Genomic DNA, 19,783 nt, shown 5'->3' with positions numbered 1-19,783 from the left:
TCCCTCTGTCCCTCCTCCCTCTGTCCCTCCTCCCTCTCCCTCCTCCCTCTGTCCCTCTCCCTCTGTCCCTCTCCCTCTGTCCCTCTCCCTCCTCCCTCTGTCCCTCTCCCTCCTCCCTCTGTCCCTCTGTCCCTCCTCCCTCTCCCTCTGTCCCTCTCCCTCTCCCTCTGTCCCTCCTCCCTATGTCCCTCTCCCTCCTCCCTCTGTCCCTCTCCCTCCTCCCTCTGTCCCTCCTCCCTCCTCCCTCTGTCCCTCCTCCCTCTGTCCCTCCTCCCTCTCCCTCCTCCCTCTGTCCCTCTCCCTCTGTCCCTCTGTCCCTCTCCCTCTGTCCCTCTCCCTCCTCCCTCTGTCCCTCTCCCTCCTCCCTCTGTCCCTCTGTCCCTCCTCCCTCTCCCTCTGTCCCTCTCCCTCTCCCTCTGTCCCTCCCCTCCCTATGTCCCTCTCCCTCCTCCCTCTGTCCCTCTCCCTCCTCCCTCTGTCCCTCCTCCCTCCTCCCTATGTCCCTCCTCCCTCCTCCCTCTGTCCCTCTCCCTCCTCCCTCTGTCCCTCCTCCCTCTCCCTCTGTCCCTCTCCCTCCTCCCTCTCCCTCCTCCCTCTGTCCCTCTCCCTCCTCCCTCTGTCCCTCTCCCTCCTCCCTCCTCCCTCTCTCCCTCTCCCTCTGTTTTTAGAGGAGGAAATACAGGGAGTTTGGTTTCAGTCTAGCTGGGAAAGTACCGGCAATACCAACCTGTCTATCTGTGTGGTAGGCAGGTACTACCACACCAGTCTGATAGGCACGTACGTAGACTCACGCACGCAGGTACAACATAAACAGACACCCCCCCATTCCTTTCTCTGGCATTGTAGCTAGCATGGTAATGCCAGTTTGATCACCGTACCTTTTTCTCAGAAATGCCGCCACGCCCCCCATTCCTTTCTCTGGCATTGTAGCTAGCATGGTAATGCCAGTTTGATCACCGTACCTTTTTCTCAGAAATGCCACCACACCCCACCTCATTCCTTTCTCTGGCATTGTAGCTAGCATGGTAATACCAGTTGGATCACCAGTCACCCGACGTAGTTTCCTCAAACGAATGCCATACGCACACACAAACACACATAATGTACTGCCTGGTTCACCTGCCTCACACCTAAAGCCCATTCTGATGGGAAGCTTCTATGGACCACCAAGTGCTAACAGTCAGTATCTGGATAACATGTGTGAAACGCTTGATAATGTATGTGATAGCAACAGAGAAGTATATATTTCTGGGTGATTTAAATATTGACTGCCTCTCATCAAGCTGCAACCTGGTTCAGGTTGTCAGTCAACCTACCAGGGTATTTACAAACAGCACAGGAATGATATCATCAACATGTATTGATCACATCTTTACTAATGCTGCAGAAATTTGCTTTTACATTTAAGTCATTTAGCAGACACTCTTATCCAGAGCGACTTACAGTTAGTGAGTGCATACATTATTTTTATTTTTTCATACTGGCCCCCCGTGGGAATCAAACCCACAACCCTGGCGTTGCAAACGCCATGCTCTACCAACTGAGCTACATCCCTGCGGGCCATTCCCTCCCCTACCCTGGACGACGCTGGGCCAATTGTGCGCCGTCCCCATGGGGTCTCCCGGGTCGCGGCCGGTTACGACAGAGCCTGGATTCGAACCAGGATCTCTAGTGGCACAGCCTTAGACCACTGCGCCATTGGATGTAGTGATCACAATATAGTAGCCATATCTAGGAAAACCAAAGCTCCAAAGGCTGGGCCTAATATTGTGTATAAGAGGTCACACAATACGTTTAGTAGTGATTCCTATGTTCTTGATGTAAAGAATAAACATTCTTACCACCACTTGGACTGAGATACAGTGCTATGAAAAAGTATTTGCCCCCTTTCTAATTTTCTCTACTTCTGCATATTTGTGATACTGAATGTTATCAGATCTTCAACCAAAACCTAATATTAGATAAAGGGAACATAAGTGAACCAATAACACAACAATTACATATTTATTTCATTAACAAAGTCATGCAACACCCAATTCCCCTGTGTGAAAAAGTAATTGCCCCCTTACACTCAATAACTGGTTGTGCCACCTTTAGCTGCAATGACTCCAACCAAATGCTTCCTGTAGTTGTTGATCAGTCTCTCACGTCGCTGTGGAGGAATTTTGGCCCACTCTTCCATGCAGAACTGCTTTAACTCAGTGACGTGTGGGTTTTCAAGCATTAACTGCTCGTTTCAAGTCCTGCCACAACATCTCAATTGGGATTAGGTCTGGACTTTGACTAAGCCATTCCAAAACTTCCAATTTGTTGCTTTTTTTAGCAATTTTCATGTAGACTTGATTGTGTGTTTTGGATCATTGTCTTGCTGCATGACCCAGCTGCGATTCAGCTTCAGCTCACAGACGGATGGTCTGACATTCTCCTGTAGAATTCTCTGATACAGAGCAGAATTCACGGTTCCTTCTATTAAGGCAAGTCGTCCAGGTCCCGAGGCAGCAAAGCATCCCCAAATGAAGAAATCATGTGACTAAACTAAACAAAAAATAAACTACACTATGAAACAAAAATAAATGATATAAAGAATGATAGTAAAAAAACTTTGGAGCACCTTAAATGACATTTTGGGGAAAAAGGAAAACTCAGCTCCATCATTCATTGAATCAGATGGCTCATTCATCACAAAACCCACTGATATTGCCAACTACTTTAATGACTTTTTCCATTGGCAAGATTAGCAAACTTAGGCACGACATGCCAGCAACAAATGCTGACACTACACATCCGAGTATATCTGACCAAGTTGTACTTTTGAATTCCGTGAAGTGAGTGTGGAAGAGGTGGAAAAAAAAGATTGTTGTCCGTCAACAATGACAAGCCACCGGGGTCTGACAATCTGGATGGAAAATTTACTGAGGATGATAGCGGACGATATTGCCACTCCTATTTGCCACATCTCTTCAGTCTAAGCCTACTAGAAAGTGTGTCCCCTCAGGCCTGGAGGGAAGCAAAAGTAATTCCGCTACCCAAGAATAGTAAAGCCCCCTTTACTGGCTCAAATAGCCGACCAATCAGCCTGTTACCAACCCTTAGTAAACTTCAGGAAAAAATGGCGTTCGACCAGATACAGTGCTATTTCACAGTAAACAAACTGACAACAGACTTTCAGCACGCTAATAGGGAAGGACACTCAACAAGCACAGCACTTACACAAATGACTGATGATTGGCTGAGAGAAATTGATGATAAAATGATTGTGGGGGCTGTCTTGTTAGACTTCAGTGCAGCTTTTGACATTATCGATCATAGTCTGTTGCTGGAAAAAGGTATGTGTTATGGCTTTACACCTCCTGCTATATTGTGGATAAAGAGTTACTTATCTAACAGAACACAGAGGGTGTTCTTTAATGGGAGCCTCTCCAACATAATCCAGGTAGAATCAGGAATTCCCCAGGGCAGCTGTCTAGGCCCCTTACTTTTAAATCTTTACTAACGACATGCCACTGGCTTTGAGTTAAGCGAGTGTGTCTATGTATGCGGATGACTCAGCACTATACACGTCAGCTACTACAGCAACTGAAATGAGCAACTGAAATGACTGCAACACTTAACAAAGAGCTGCAGTTAGTTTCTGAATGGGTGGCAAGGAATAACTTAGTGCTAAATATTTCCAAAACTAAAAGCATTGTATTTGGGACAAATCATTCACTAAACCCTAAACCTCAACTACATCTCGTAATGAATAATGTGGAAATTGAGCAAGTTGAGGTGACTAAACTGCTTGGAGTAACCCTGGATTGTAAACTGTCATGGTCAAAACATATTGATACAACAGTAGCTAAGATGGGGAGAAGTCTGTCTATAATCAACAAGGCAGGTCCTACACGCCCTAGTTTTGTCACACCTGGACTACTGTTCAGTCGTGTGGTCAGGTGCCACAAAGAGGGACTTGCAGTTGGCTCAGAACAGGGCAGCACGGCTGGCCCTTAAAAGTACATGGAAAGCTAACATTAATGACATGCATGTCAATCTCTCCTGGCTCAAAGTGGAGGAGAGATTTACTTAATCACTAATTGTTTTTGTAAGAGGTGTTGACAAGCTGAATGTACCGAGCTGTCTGTCTACTGGCACACAGCTCAGACACCCATGCATACCCCACAAGACATGCCACCAGAGGTCTCTTCACAGTCCCCAAGTCCAGAACAGACTATGGGAGGCGCACACTACTACATAGAGCCATGACTACATGGAACTCTATTCCACATCAGGTAACTGATGCAAGCAGTAGAATCAGATTTAAAAAACAGATTAAAATACACCTTATTGAACAACGGGGACTGTGAAGAGACACACAAAAGGTACAGACACATGCATATGCAAACATTGTAATATTGTTGTATGGTGGTATTAAACATTTTGTATTGTAAATAGGTAGTGGTGTAATAATGTTATATGATGTAGTTTTATATTTTGTTTTATATGTAATGTAAGTGCTTTAATATGTTTGGACCCAAGGAAGAGTAGCTGCTGCCTTGGCAGGAACTAATGGGGATCCATAATAAACCCCCAGGAAGAGTAGCTGCTGCCTTGGCAGGAACTAATGGGGATCCATAATAAACCCCAGGAAGAGTAGCTGCTGCCTTGGCAGGAACTAATGGGGATCCATAATAAACCCCCAGGAAGAGTAGCTGCTGCCTTGGCAGGAACTAATGGGGATCCATAATAAACCCCCAGGAAGAGTAGCTGCTCCTTGGCAGGAACTAATGGGGATCCATAATAAACCCCAGGAAGAGTAGCTGCTGCCTTGGCAGGGAACTAATGGGGATCCATAATAAACCCCCAGGAAGAGTAGCTGCTGCCTTGGCAGGAACTAATGGGGATCCATAATAAACCCCAGGAAGAGTAGCTGCTGCCTTGGCAGGAACTAATGGGGATCCATAATAAACCCCAGGAAGAGTAGCTGCTGCCTTGGCAGGAACTAATGGGGATCCATAATAAACCCCCAGGAAGAGTAGCTGCTGCCTTGGCAGGAACTAATGGGGATCCATAATAAACCCCCAGGAAGAGTAGCTGCTGCCTTGGCAGGAACTAATGGGGATCCATAATAAACCCCCAGGAAGAGTAGCTGCTGCCTTGGCAGGAACTAATGGGGGATCCATAATAAACCCCCAGGAAGAGTAGCTGCTGCCTTGGCAGGAACTAATGGGGATCCATAATAAACCCCCAGGAAGAGTAGCTGCTGCCTTGGCAGGAACTAATGGGGATCCATAATAAACCCCAGGAAGAGTAGCTGCTGCCTTGGCAAGAACTAATGGGGATCCACAATAAACCCCCAGGAAGAGTAGCTGCTGCCTTGGCAGGAACTAATGGGGCTCCATAATAAACCCCCAGGAAGAGTAGCTGCTGCCTTGGCAGGAACTAATGGGGATCCATAATAAACCCCAGGAAGAGTAGCTGCTGCCTTGGCAGGAACTAATGGGGATCCATAATAAACCCCCAGGAAGAGTAGCTGCTGCCTTGGCAGGAACTAATGGGGATCCATAATAAACCCCAGGAAGAGTAGCTGCTGCCTTGGCAGGAACTAATGGGGATCCATAATAAACCCCAGGAAGAGTAGCTGCTGCCTTGGCAGGAACTAATGGGGATCCATAATAAACCCCCAGGAAGAGTAGCTGCTGCCTTGGCAGGAACTAATGGGGATCCATAATAAACCCCCAGGAAGAGTAGCTGCTGCCTTGGCAGGAACTAATGGGGATCCACAATAAACCCCCCAGGAAGAGTAGCTGCTGCCTTGGCAGGAACTAATGGGGGATCCATAATAAACCCCCAGGAAGAGTAGCTGCTGCCTTGGCAGGAACTAATGGGGATCCATAATAAATACAAATACACAGACGTAAGATTCGGAATGTTGCAATGTCGCTTTTCGTCACAAAAGGGGGCGAGCTCCTTGTAATACTTCTCCAGCATTCAACATTTTACCACCTGAAGAGACGTCGACGCGCTGTGTCATTCCTCCCACAGCCATGGGGGGCAGTGTTGTCACCTGGGACGCGCTGTGTCATTCCTCCCACAGCCATGGGGGGCAGTGTTGTCTCCTGGGACACGCTGTGTCATTCCTCCCACAGCCATGGGGGGCAGTGTTGTCACCTGGGACACGCTGTGTCCTTCCTCCCACAGCCATGGGGGGCAGTGTTGTCTCCTGGGACACGCTGTATCATTCCAGCCATGGGGGGCAGTGTTGTCTCCTGGGACACGCTGTATCCTTCCAGCCATGGGGGGCAGTGTTGTCTCCCTGGGACACGCTGTATCATTCCAGCCATGGGGGGCAGTGTTGTCTCCCTGGGACACGCTGTGTCATTCCTCCCACATCCATGGGGGGGGCAGTGTTGTCTCCTGGGACACGCTGTATCATTCCAGCCATGGGGGGCAGTGTTGTCTCCTGGGACGCGCTGTGTCATTCCTCCCACAGCCATGGGGGGCAGTGTTGTCTCCTGGTTCCTTGATCTGATCTATAGGCTATTTATCAAAGTAGCCTATTTTTTGCGTTGATAACCAAATATAATCTCAGCGACTGTTCAAACAGTAAACCGAACAACAAGAATCAATCCCAAAAGTGTATTTTGTTTAGAATAACTACTGATTACAGGCTATTGTGAAATGGTAGAATCTGCTGTAGCCAATAGTGATGCGTGGGGCTGTGGGTACTTAGATTTTCTAAACTTTATGTTGTGTTATAGCCTTTTTTTAAATTTATTTTTTATTTTTTAAATTGAGTTCATATGGCTATTAGACCCCACAGGCAGTCGGTCTACAACAGGGAGGTTTAGGCCTATTGGTTCACACTTTGTTTGGTTTCAGCAAATAGAGGGTACTGTTCAATAAGCCTTTTCAAATGAATGGGACTTAAATGCTCAAGAAAAAAACATAAATTGTTCAGTTCAATAAATTGTTCAAGGGCAAAGTAGACTAATAGTACAGTGAATTTTCAGACGCAAGGAGTCAATTTAGGCCAATTGTTTTGACTTCCTTTTTTCCACAAAACATTAAGCTCCTGTTCAACAGGCCTAAATATCCAATAAATAAATGTATACATTTTGAAGAAAAAAAAAGTAAATTGTTCAATAAATGTTCAAGAGAAAAAAGCGGCACTGTACAGCACATAATATATATACAGTGGGGAGAACAAGTATTTGATACACTGCCGATTTTGCAAGTTTTCCTACTTACAAAGCATGTAGAGGTCTGTAATTTTTTATCATAGGTACACTTCAACTGTGAGAGACGGAATCTAAAACAAAAATCCAGAAAATCACGTTGTATGATTTTAAAGTAAATAATTTGCATTTTATTGCATGACATAAGTATTTGATACATCAGAAAAGCAGAACTTGTTCTCCCCACTGTATATATCTATATTTGTTGCTTTATGTCGGGTGCGGCAACCTCAGATGATCACTTTGTCACACGGTCCGGCGGTTGTGGATGGGTTGTGGATGGGTTATTGGATAAGAGCGTCTGCTAAATGACGTAAATGTGCCCTTGAGCAAGGCACTTAACCCTAATTGCTCCTGTAAGTCGCTCTGGATAAGAGCGTCTGCTAAATGACTAAAATGTAATGTAATGTAAATGTTATTAGCAATTGCGGGTGGGTGCAGGTGAACAAACACCACTAGTAGCCATGGGCTTTTTTTCTCCATGACCAAAACATAACCACATTCTATTTTTTAGCTGAAACGGGAATGAATACACAAGCAGCAATATCAAAAATGGGATAATGTTTTAGGTTACAACCGGCAAGTAGAACAATATTTACCTGGGAATTTTTTTTTTTTATTATTTTTTTTAATTTTTTTTTTTTATTTCACCTTTATTTAACCAGGTAAGCCAGTTGAGAACAGGTTCTCATTTACAACTGATTATTTCACATGGAGATGTGGGAAGCTAAAAAGGCTAGATAGCTTGCTATGTTGTTAGCCAGGATAAAGCCAGCTAGCCAGGCTAAAGCCAGCTAACCAAGCTAAAGCCAGCTAGCCAGGCTAAAGCCAGCTAACCAAGCTAAAGCCAGCTAACCAAGCTAAAGCCAGCTAGCCAGGCTAAAGCCAGCCATCTACCACTAGCAAGGGAAGGCGACTCTTCCTTGCTTCCACAAAAAGAAAATACTTTGCTATGAATGGGACTGGCGAGTACATCATGCTACCAAAAGCTGTCTGCTACTCCAGAAATCCCACTCCGCCCGCCCACCCACGCATGCACGTAGATCAACGGCGTAAAGCTTGTAGTAACCTTTAGGACCACTGGGAACACAGAACTCCATTGCCAGAAATAATATTTAATGAGTAACCTACTCTCTCAAGGGTAAACACTCAGTTGAGAGTCATTACAGAGTCAGAGACAGTCACCTCTGGAGCAGGACCATTACAGAGTCAGAGACAGTGACAGTCACCTCTGGAGCAGGACCATTACAGAGTCAGAGACAGTGACAGTCACCTCTGGAGCAGGACCATTACAGAGTCAGAGACCGTGACAGTCACCTCTGGAGCAGGACCATTACAGAGTCAGAGACAGTGACAGTCACCTCTGGAGCAGGACCATTACAGAGTCAGAGATCGTGACAGTCACCTCTGGAGCAGGACCATTACAGAGTCAGAGACAGTGACAGTCACCTCTGGAGCAGGACCATGACACAGTCAGAGATAGTGACAGTCACCTCTGGAGCAGGACCATTACAGAGTCAGAGACCGTGACAGTCACCTCTGGAGCAGGACCATTACAGAGTCAGAGACAGTGACAGTCACCTCTGGAGCAGGACCATTACAGAGTCAGAGATCGTGACAGTCACCTCTGGAGCAGGACCATTACAGAGTCAGAGACAGTGACAGTCACCTCTGGAGCAGGACCATTACAGAGTCAGAGACAGTGACCTCTGGAGCAGGACCATTACAGAGTCAGAGACCTCTGGAGCAGGACCATTACAGAGTCAGAGACAGTGACAGTCACCTCTGGAGCAGGACCATTACAGAGTCAGAGACAGTGACAGTCACCTCTGGAGCAGGACCATTACAGAGTCAGAGACAGTGACAGTCACCTCTGGAGCAGGACCATTACAGAGTCAGAGACAGTGACAGTCACCTCTGGAGCAGGACCATTACAGAGACAGAGACAGTGACAGTCACCTCTGGAGCAGGACCATGACAGAGTCAGAGATAGTGACAGTCACCTCTGGAGCAGGACCATGACAGAGTCAGAGATAGTGACAGTCACCTCTGGAGCAGAACCATGACAGAGTCAGAGATAGTGACAGTCACCTCCTAGCTCATGTTCTCTGACCCGACTTTCCCACCCCTCCTCCCATGTTTGTTTAATGTACTTGTTGTGGTTACCGACAGGAAAACACCCCGCTCTCCTTCCTCCTTCCCTCTCTCCTCCCTCCCTCTCTCCTCCTTCCCTCTCCTCTCTCCTTCCTCCATCTCCTCTCTCCTTCCCTCTCTCCTCCCTCCCTCTCCTCTCCCTTTCTTGCACACCCCCCTCTGGTCTTTCAGTTTCAAATACCAAACAATAGCTTTGACTCAAATCCTAACTAAACATAGTAAAAGTGTAACAGTGTTATTATAAGACCTGCCTTCCTGTAGATTGCAGAGAGATGACTTAATGTCTCTGTGGATGAGTGTCTGCTAACTGAATGACCATATCATTATGTCTGCTAACTGAATGACCATTTCTTTATGTCTACCAGTTTCACTTGTGGTTGTCCGTTGTCCTCAGGGGACTGGAAAGACGTCACTCTCCGGGCTGGTTCTGATTTCACTTCACTATTTTTAATACACTGGAATAATAGTATTACCCAATCTATAGTCTAGATTACTGAGAAGGACTGCTGCTGGGGTGGAGTTTCCAGTAGGCCTTAAAACACACACTCCCAAATAGATTTTCTTAAGAAATTAAAATGACAGTAGCTGTTACCAAGACAACCAAACATTGACGACACATTAGACCATGAGGACACTAGAACTGGGGGGCACTAGACCATGTCTCCATCCATAGCATAGTATATAAATACAACACATTGAACAGAAGTATATATATAAAACATAAGAAACAGGATGTGATTTGCATAATTTATTCATTCATTAGTCAAAAGTACATTAAAAAAAATAAAAAAAGAATATTTGATTACAGAAAATCACACTTTGTCCAAACATACATTTACAGCAATGTAGTTCTAATTTCCTTCTTTCTATGGCGGGCCCGTTCTAAGACTGGGCCACTAGGACCAGACCGCTAAATCATCTGTTTAGGCCTTATCTTGTTCAGTGATGTCACCTCGTTAGCTAGCTATCGCTAACAACCTGGGGGGCGCGTTCAGCAGGACGCAACGTTTTGGAACCTTCAGATAAAAAATATACGTCACGTGGAACAAAAACACGCCTCTCTGACATGACATTTCATAACGTTGTCTCTATTCATGGCATCTCTATCTGTAACGTTCAAGAAACATTTTCTACTGAACGTGACCATGGTAACATTACCAGTAGTCTACTGAACGTAGCCATGGTAACATTACTTTATTACCACTACACTATATCTGACTGGGTAATGAACTTTATTTGGAGTTAATGAGGACCCAATGGCTCATACTCAAGCACTTGGACCAGGACTTCAGCCATAGAGACACGAGACTCGACCATTGGTGACTCGGAAGTCTCTCTTGCTAAAAAAAGATCTGATGTGAAAAGACCACAATTAGCAGAAAAAAGACCAGAATTGGTCTGCCTGTGTAAACGCAGCCCATGTGGGTGATATTTATAATCATGTAGAACTGAAAACCAGCAGCGGTCCGGATATGTGTAGGTTTTGACTGACAGCCGTTCTAAGTTGCCAAATTCCTCCCACTAAATTGGGCCACTTTTGCAACATTTTGTTGTCTGCGAGTGTAAATGCTGTAAATAAAGAGGACTCTTACGTATTTTGAAAGATGAGACGTTTAAAGGTTAAAATAAATACTGCTTTGATGTCATACAAGCAAGCAGAACGTGCACATTTCCATATCATTAAAACTCCTGTCCATCCACAGTGTCAACGTTTATGATCACTGTGTTTGACGTACAGTTAAAAGATGACGTGGCGTCAGAACCCCGGGTCGTTCTGATCAGAATAAGCACGTGTTTGTTGTATTGCGAAGAAAGATTATTTGTTGTATTGCGTCTTCACCTGTGGTCTAATAATTTTCCCATAACCTCCAAACTGTTCTCTTTTAATTACTACCATGTTTATGCATATGCTTTTCCATATTTCTTCCGTAAGAAACATTCCAACGTATCCCTATCCAATATAGGGCCGATTGTAAAGGGGTTAAAGGGATTTATTTTAATCCAGGGACATGAAATGCAAAAAAAACATACCAACAAAGGGGATATTGACTAGCAGGTTTTTGGACAGAAACATTTTTACAAAGTCAGCGTTTGGAGACAGTGTCCAGGTAGACAAAACCAGAGCATGGATTGGTCTTTTACTTTGTCCCAAGACTGTTTACAGGGTCAGGAAAACCAATACATCGTTTTAGGTTAACTATCCCTTTAAAAAAAAGGTCAGAGACCTGGACCCATTTCACAAACAGTCTCAAAGTAACAGAACTGACCTAGGATCAGGTCCAATATTCACACAGTCTCCGTAACAGAACTGACCTAGGATCAGGTCCAATATTCACAAACAGTCTGAAAGTAACAGAACTGACCTAGGATCAGGTCCCATATTCACAAACAGTCTGAAAGTAACAGAACTGACCTAGGATCAGGTCCAATATTCACAAACAGTCTGAAAGTAACAGAACTGACCTAGGATCAGGTCCAATATTCACAAACAGTCTGAAAGGAACAGAACTGACCTAGGATCAGGTCCAATATTCACAAACAGTCTGAAAGTAACAGAACTGACCTAGGATCAGGTCCAATATTCACAAACAGTCTGAAAGTAACAGAACTGACCTAGGATCAGGTCCAATATTCACACAGTCTCAGTAACAGAACTGACCTAGGATCAGGTCCAATATTCACAAACAGTCTGAAAGTAACAGAACTGACCTAGGATCAGGTCCAATATTCACACAGTCTGAAAGTAACAGAACTGACCTAGGATCAGGTCCAATATTCACACAGTCTCAGTAACAGAACTCTTTGTGAATGGGGCCCTGATCCTAGGTCAGCAGAACTACTCTGAGACACTAAGGGGGGGGGGCGGGCTGATCCTAGATCAGTTATTAACCAGAGCATGTTGGTTTATTACAAAATTCACCAGACAGTAGGACCCTTGACACGTGATCTGTCCCCTGGCATCCAAGGAGCAACATGGCTCCCTCCAGACGGGCTTCTAGCCAGCACTCTCCTCCCGTGTCACATGGGACAAGCAGTAGGCCTGGATACCTGGATGCAAAGTGGAGAGGGAAATGTAGACGTATCAAGATACGGGTTTGATAACGTCAAGGAGTTAAGATGTGTGTCACTGTAAAGTATGTCAAACTGCTTGCTTAGCGAGTAACACTTCCTCCTGATTAAAGCCCACACTCGGTGCCAACTCGTGACCTCACACACACACGACAGCCCTTCTCAAGCGTCTTTAGCCGATCGCGCCTCACCTCAAAAGCTAGGAGTAAGTGTCACACCTCCCCACTGTACCTAGCAGTAATCCTTGGTGCGTAGCTCCATATTGATGATATCCCCCCCCCTCCCCTCGCCCCCATATTACCGTTGTTTTAGCAGTCTGATGATATCCCCCCCCACCGCCTCCCCCCCCAACTTGCTTAAACCTACATTTCATTTCCTGATATCAATGTTGTTATTCTTCTTACTTCCTCTAGTAAAGTATCTCTTCCCCTTTCACTCCACCTCAACACAATTAAACAAGTGTGTCTCTGTGTGTGGTGTGTTTGTGTCTCTGTGTGTGGTGTGTCCATGTGTGTCCCTGTGTGTGTGTGGTGTGTCCCTGTGTCTGTCTCTGTCTCTGTGTGTGGTGTGTCTCTGTGTGTGTGTGTGTGTGTGTGTGTCTCTGTATGTGGTGTGTCCCTGTTCTATACTCACTCTGTACTATAGTGCGGTAGGCAGCAGCAGCAGGGGAGTCTGGGAATTCAGTCAGGAAGGACTTCCCTTCATCACAACTCTTACCTGAGAGAGAAGAGGATGAGAGAGGGAGAGAGAGAGAGAGACAGAGAGAGAGAGAGAGAGAGAGACAGAGAGACAGAGAGAGAGAGAGAGAGACAGAGAGACAGAGAGACAGAGACAGAGACAGAGACAGAGACAGAGACAGAGACAGAGAGAGAGAGAGAGAGACAGAGGAGAGAGAGAGAGACAGAGAGAGAGAGAGAGAGAGAGAGAGAGAGAGACAGAGAGACAGAGAGAGAGAGAGAGAGAGAGAGAGAGAGAGAGAGAGAGAGAGAGAGAGAGAGAGACAGAGAGAGAGAGAGAGAGAGACAGAGACAGAGACAGAGAGAGAGAGAGAGACAGAGAGAGAGAGAGAGAGAGAGAGAGAGAGAGAGAGAGAGAGAGAGAGAGAGAACAGAGACAGAGACAGAGAGAGAGAGAGAGAGAGAGAGAGAGACAGAGAGAGAGAGACAGAGAGAGAGAGAGACAGAGAGAGAGAGAGAGAGAGAGAGAGACAGAGAGAGAGAGAGAGAGAGAGAGAGAGAGAGAGAGAGACAGAGAGAGAGAGACAGAGAGAGAGAGAGACAGAGAGAGAGAGAGAGAGAGCAGAGAGACAGAGAGAGAGACAGAGAGAGAGAGAGAGAGAGAGACAGAGAGAGAGAGACAGAGAGAGACAGAGACAGAGAGAGAGAGAGAGACAGAGAGAGAGAGAGAGAGAGAGAGAGAGAGAGAGAGACAGAGAGAGAGAGAGAGAGAGAGAGAGAGAGAGAGAGAGAGAGAGAGACAGAGAGAGAGAGAGAGAGAGAGAGAGAGAGACAGAGAGAGAGAGAGAGACAGAGAGAGAGAGAGAGAGAGAGGAGGAAACAGTGGTCAAAGGGAGGAGTGTCCAGTGCTTTCCCAAGTCTGTAAATCCCCTGTCCTCTGTCTAGACTGGACAACTAGGATCTTTCTGCAGCAACACAGCTATCCGTAGTCCAGTAGGACCGGTCCTAACACAGCTATCTGTAGTCCAGTAGGACCGGTCCTAACACAGCTATCTGTAGTCCAGTAGGACCGGTCCTAACACAGCCATCTGTAGTCCAGTAGGACCGGTCCTAACACAGCTATCTGTAGTCCAGTAGGACCGGTCCTAACACAGCTATCTGTAGTCCAGTAGGACCGGTTCTAACACAGCTATCTGTAGTCCAGTAGGACCGGTCCTAACACAGCTATCTGTAGTCCAGTAGGACCGGTCCTAACACAGCTATCTGTAGTCCAGTAGGACCGGTCCTAACACAGCTATCTGTAGTCCAGTAGGACCGGTCCTAACACAGCTATCTGTAGTCCAGTAGAACCGGTCCTAACACAGCTATCTGTAGTCCAGTAGGACCGGTCCTAACACAGCAATCTGTAGTCCAGTAGGACCGGTCCTAACACAGCTATCTGTAGTCCAGTAGGACCGCTATCTGTAGTCCAGTAGGACCGGTCCTAACACAGCTATCTGTAGTCCAGTAGAACCGGTCCTAACACAGCTATCTGTAGTCCAGTAGGACCGCTATCTGTAGTCCAGTAGGACCGGTCCTAACACAGCTATCTGTAGTCCAGTAGGACCGGTCCTAACACAGCTATCTGTAGTCCAGTAGGACCGGTCCTAACACAGCTATCTGTAGTCCAGTAGGACCGGTCCTAACACAGCTATCCGTAGTCCAGTAGGACCGGTCCTAACACAGCTATCCGTAGTCCAGTAGGACCGGTCCTAACACAGCTATCCGTAGTCCAGTAGGACCGGTCCTAACACAGCTATCTGTAGTCCAGTAGAACCGGTCCTAACACAGCTATCTGTAGTCCAGTAGGACCGGTCCTAACACAGCTATCTGTAGTCCAGTAGGACCGGTCCTAACACGGCTATCTGTAGTCCAGTAGGACCGGTCCTAACACAGCTATCTGTAGTCCAGTAGAACCGGTCCCAACACAGCTATCTGTAGTCCAGTAGGACCGGTCCTAACACAGCTATCTGTAGTCCAGTAGGACCGGTCCTAACACAGCTATCTGTAGTCCAGTAGGACCGGTCCTAACACAGCTATCTGTAGTCCAGTAGGACCGGTCCTAACACAGCTATCCGTAGTCCAGTAGGACCGGTCCTAACACAGCTATCTGTAGTCCAGTAGGACCGGTCCTAACACAGCTATCTGTAGTCCAGTAGGACCGGTCCTAACACAGCCATCTGTAGTCCAGTAGGACCGGTCCTAACACAGCCATCTGTAGTCCAGTACCTATCCTGGGGTCCAGTGGGACTCGTCCTAACAGAGTAAGGTTCATCTCTTCACACATCCTCTCTGCTCCTCCAGTGGTGGGGGGGAAGATCTGAGACGTGTTCTAGAGGGGGAGAGAGAGGGGGAGGGGGAGAGAGATGTAGGAAGGAGATATGGAGGGGGGAGAGATGGAGGAAGGAGAGATGGAGGGGGGAGAGATGGAGGGGGAGAGGGGGGAGATAAAGGGTTACCCATCATGCCGATGAATGGTGTGTTTGTCTATAAGAGAAAGTTACATATTGTGTCTGACCTGCATTCATGTGTGTGTGTGTGTGTGTCTGTGTGTCTGTGTGTGTGTGTGTGTGTGTCTGTGTGTCTGTGTGTGTGTGTGTGTGTGTGTGTGATACTCATACCTTGCATTTGGGACAGACAAATCCACTCATGTTCTCCACCACTCCTATGATGGGCAGCTGGACCTTCTGACAGAACCGGATCTCCTTCCTTACATCCTGAAGAGATACCTCCTGGAGAGGAGGGAGAGGGAGGGGTGAGAGAGAGGGGGGTGAGAGAGAGAGAGAGAGAGGGGCGAGTTAAAGTCCTGTTAGGTTGAGTTATGACTGGGTAGTCTAACAGGACTTTATGATTGATCTGACCACCAGCCATAACAGAGAGCAAATGGTGGGAGGATGGTGTTCTCGGGGTGATGAGAGGTGTTGGGTTTGCGCCAGACATAGCGTTTTCCTTCATGGCCAAAAAGCTCAATTTTAGTCTCATCTGACCAGAGTACCTTCTTCCATATGTTTGGGGAGTCTCCCACGTGCCTTTTGGCGAACACCAAATGTGTTTGCTTATTTTTTCTTTAAGCAATGGCTTTTTTCTGGCCACTCTTCCGTAAAGCCCAGCTCTGTGGAGTGTACGGCTTAAAGTGGTCCTATGGACAGATACTCCAATCTCCGCTGTGGAGCTTTGCAGCTCCTTCAGGGTTATCTTTGGTCTCTTTGTTGCCTCTCTGATTAATGCCCTCCTTGCCTGGTCCATGAGATTTGGTGGGCGGCCCTCTCTTGGCAGGTTTGTTGTGGTGCCATATTCTTTCCATTTTTTAATAATGGATTTAATGGTGCTCTGTGGGATGTTCAAAGTTTCTGATATTTTTTTATAACCCAACCCTGATCTGTACTTCTCCACAACTTTGTCCCTGACCTGTTTGGAGAGCTCCTTGGTCTTCATGGTGCCGCTTGCTTGGTGGTGCCCCTTGCTTAGTGGTGTTGCAGACTCTGGGGCCTTTCAGAACAGGTGTAAATATACTGGGATAATGTGACAGATCACGTGACACTTAGATTGCACACAGGTGGACTTTATTTAACTAATTATGTGACTTCTGAAGGTAATTGGTTGCACCAGATCTTATTTAGGGGCTTCATAGCAAAAGGGGGTGAATACATATGCACGCACCACTTTTCCGTTATTTATTTTTTTGAATTTCTTGAAACAAGTTATCTTCTTTTCATTTCACTTCACCAATTTGGACTATTTTGTGTATGTCCATTACAGGAAATCCAAATATAAATCCATTTAAATTACAGGTTGTAATGCAACAAAATAGGAAAAAACGGCAAGGGGGATGAATAACTTTTGCAAGGCACTGTATATATAAACTACCTGGTTGCCATAGTAACGTGCAGCTACCTAGTATTGTGGGAAATTACAAACTTTTTTTATGCACATGCTCTGTATGAGCCTTAAACCTGTCTGTTTCTCTCATGTATTAGTATTTATTATAAATCCCCATTAGTTCCTGCCAAGGCAGCAGCTACTCTTCCTGGGGTTTATTATGGATCCCCATTAGTTCCTGCCAAGGCAGCAGCTACTCTTCCTGGGGTTTATTATGGATCCCCATTAGTTCCTGCCAAGGCAGCAGCTACTCTTCCTGGGGGTTTATTATGGATCGCCATTAGTTCCTGCCAAGGCAGCAGCTACTCTTCCTGGGGGTTTATTATAAATCCCCATTAGTTCCTGCCAAGGCAGCAGCTACTCTTCCTGGGGTTTATTATGGATCCCCATTAGTTCCTGCCAAGGCAGCAGCTACTCTTCCTGGGGTTTATTATGGATCCCCATTAGTTCCTGCCAAGGCAGCAGCTACTCTTCCTGGGGTTTATTATGGATCCCCCATTAGTTCCTGCCAAGGCAGCAGCTACTCTTCCTGGGGTTTATTATGGATCCCCATTAGTTCCTGCCAAGGCAGCAGCTACTCTTCCTGGGGTTTATTGTGGATCCCCCATTAGTTCCTGCCAAGGCAGCAGCTACTCTTCCTGGGGTTTATTATGGATCCCCATTAGTTCCTGCCAAGGCAGCAGCTACTCTTCCTGGGGGTTTATTATGGATCCCCATTAGTTCCTGCCAAGGCAGCAGCTACTCTTCCTGGGGTTTATTATGGATCCCCATTAGTTCCTGCCAAGGCAGCAGCTACTCTTCCTGGGGGTTCATTATGGATCCCCATTAGTTCCTGCCAAGGCAGCAGCTACTCTTCCTGGGGTTTATTATGGATCCCCATTAGTTCCTGCCAAGGCAGCAGCTACTCTTCCTGGGGTTTATTATGGATCCCCATTAGTTCCTGCCAAGGCAGCAGCTACTCTTCCTGGGGTTTATTATGGATCCCCATTAGTTCCTGCCAAGGCAGCGGCTACTCTTCCTGGGGTTTATTATGGATCCCCATTAGTTCCTGCCAAGGCAGCAGCTACTCTTCCTGGGGGTTTATTATGGATCCCCATTAGTTCCTGCCAAGGCAGCAGCTACTCTTCCTGGGGGTTTATTATGGATCCCCATTAGTTCCTGCCAAGACAGCAGCTACTCTTCCTGGGAGTTTATTATGGATCCCCATTAGTTCCTGCCAAGGCAGCAGCTACTCTTCCCTGGGGGTTTATTATGGATCCCCATTAGTTCCTGCCAAGGCAGCAGCTACTCTTCCTGGGGTTTATTATGGATCCTCATTAGTTCCTGCCAAGGCAGCAGCTACTCTTCCTGAGGGGGTCCAACAAAATTAAGGCAGTTATACAATAAAAATTACATTCATTACAGAATTCACAACACACTAACTGTGTGTCCTCAGGCCCCCTACTCCCCTACCACCGTCTATAACACAAAATCCACGTGTACATAGTGCGCATGTTATCATGCGTTTTTGTATGATTGCGTAATAAGAAGCCAGTGGTTTTTTTACGCTCTTGTTTTCTAAAGTAACTTTAGGTGACGTGGTCAAAGACAAACAGGGCCGTCAGAGACCGCAGCGTCTCAGTCCATTCTGTTCATTTTCGGTATCTTTCAAAGGGCACAGCTGTGTGGAGATATGGAGAGAACAGAGGGCAGCAACAATGCTATCAGCAGAAAGGAAGTAAGAAAACAAACTGGCGTTATCAATCGTTTGTACGCTTTTGTTTCCCCATCATGTATCTCGCACACCTGCTAAACCGCCACTTAGACAAAAGGTTGTAAAGCTGAGACCCAACTCCATTGGGCTCTTGACTGCACCTTTTGAGTGATTGTTAACCGCTCCAGAATTGCAATTCTTATAATAAAATAAAAAAGTTGTTTTGAAGAATCTACTATTCTCTCTCTTCCTTCTGATTAGAATTTCCACGACGCTAGTTGCTATAGTAGGCCGTAGTTGCCGTAGTTACCTGCGGGGTGGTGACGATGACGGCCCCGTCGATGTGGGCGGAGCTAAGGTACTGGACGATAGACAGGTGCTCGTCAGAGGTGCCAGGGGGCGTGTCCACGATGAGGTAATCCAGATCCCCCCAATCAACGTCACGCAGGAACTGCTTGATCATCCCTGACAGGAAGTACAGCACCACCACAGCCAATCAGATCACAGCCTCACAGCCAATAAACCAATGAAAGTCCACATCACATCATCATTCACACTGGATATATATATATATTTTTTAAAATCTTAGCCTTTAATTGAACCTCCATTTATCCAGGAAGTCCCGTTGAGGTCAGACAGTGGCTGTTGACACTGTCAAGTGTCAGCTAAACACACACACACACAAACACACACACACACACACACACACACACACACACACACACACAGTGTTACCGTTCTTCTTGGGTCCTCTCCATATAACCGCATCGTCAGGACTACTGAGTAGGAAGCCAATGGACATGACGGCAAGGTTATCCTCTACGTACTGAAACACACACACACACACACACGGGTTATCCTCTACGTACTGAAACACAGAACATATCTAATAAAGTAACTGGCTTGTGATTTGATTTCTGCCTCTTGTCATATTCATTAGGGCGTCCAATCAAAGATGCATCTTTTGACCAACGGGTAAAATAATGTTAATTGTGTAGATAATCCTCTTTTTTTTTTTTTAAGACAATGGTCCGAGAGGTCACGTGACCAACGGGCAG

At 46.3% G+C, this 19,783-nt stretch overlaps 1 protein-coding gene across 1 annotated transcript; it reads right to left on the bottom strand.

Annotated features, from left to right (window-relative positions):
* Positions 1-12,227: 12,227 nt before the first annotated feature.
* LOC121557200 (cytosolic Fe-S cluster assembly factor nubp1) lies at positions 12,228-19,551 on the bottom strand (the record flags this gene model as incomplete). Its single annotated transcript, XM_045219984.1, is given in 6 exon segments — positions 12,228-12,416; positions 13,071-13,154; positions 15,383-15,485; positions 15,775-15,885; positions 19,036-19,190; positions 19,461-19,551. Coding segments are annotated over 6 exon segments (597 nt in total), but the record flags the coding sequence as incomplete, so codon positions are not given.
* Positions 19,552-19,783: the final 232 nt, after the last annotated feature.

This window comes from Coregonus clupeaformis, unplaced genomic scaffold (genome assembly GCF_020615455.1).
Source record: "Coregonus clupeaformis isolate EN_2021a unplaced genomic scaffold, ASM2061545v1 scaf2969, whole genome shotgun sequence".
Classification (NCBI taxonomy): domain Eukaryota; kingdom Metazoa; phylum Chordata; class Actinopteri; order Salmoniformes; family Salmonidae; genus Coregonus; species Coregonus clupeaformis.
The sequence above is the reverse complement of the archived record's forward strand: the minus strand, read 5'-3'. Positions and strand labels throughout refer to the sequence as shown.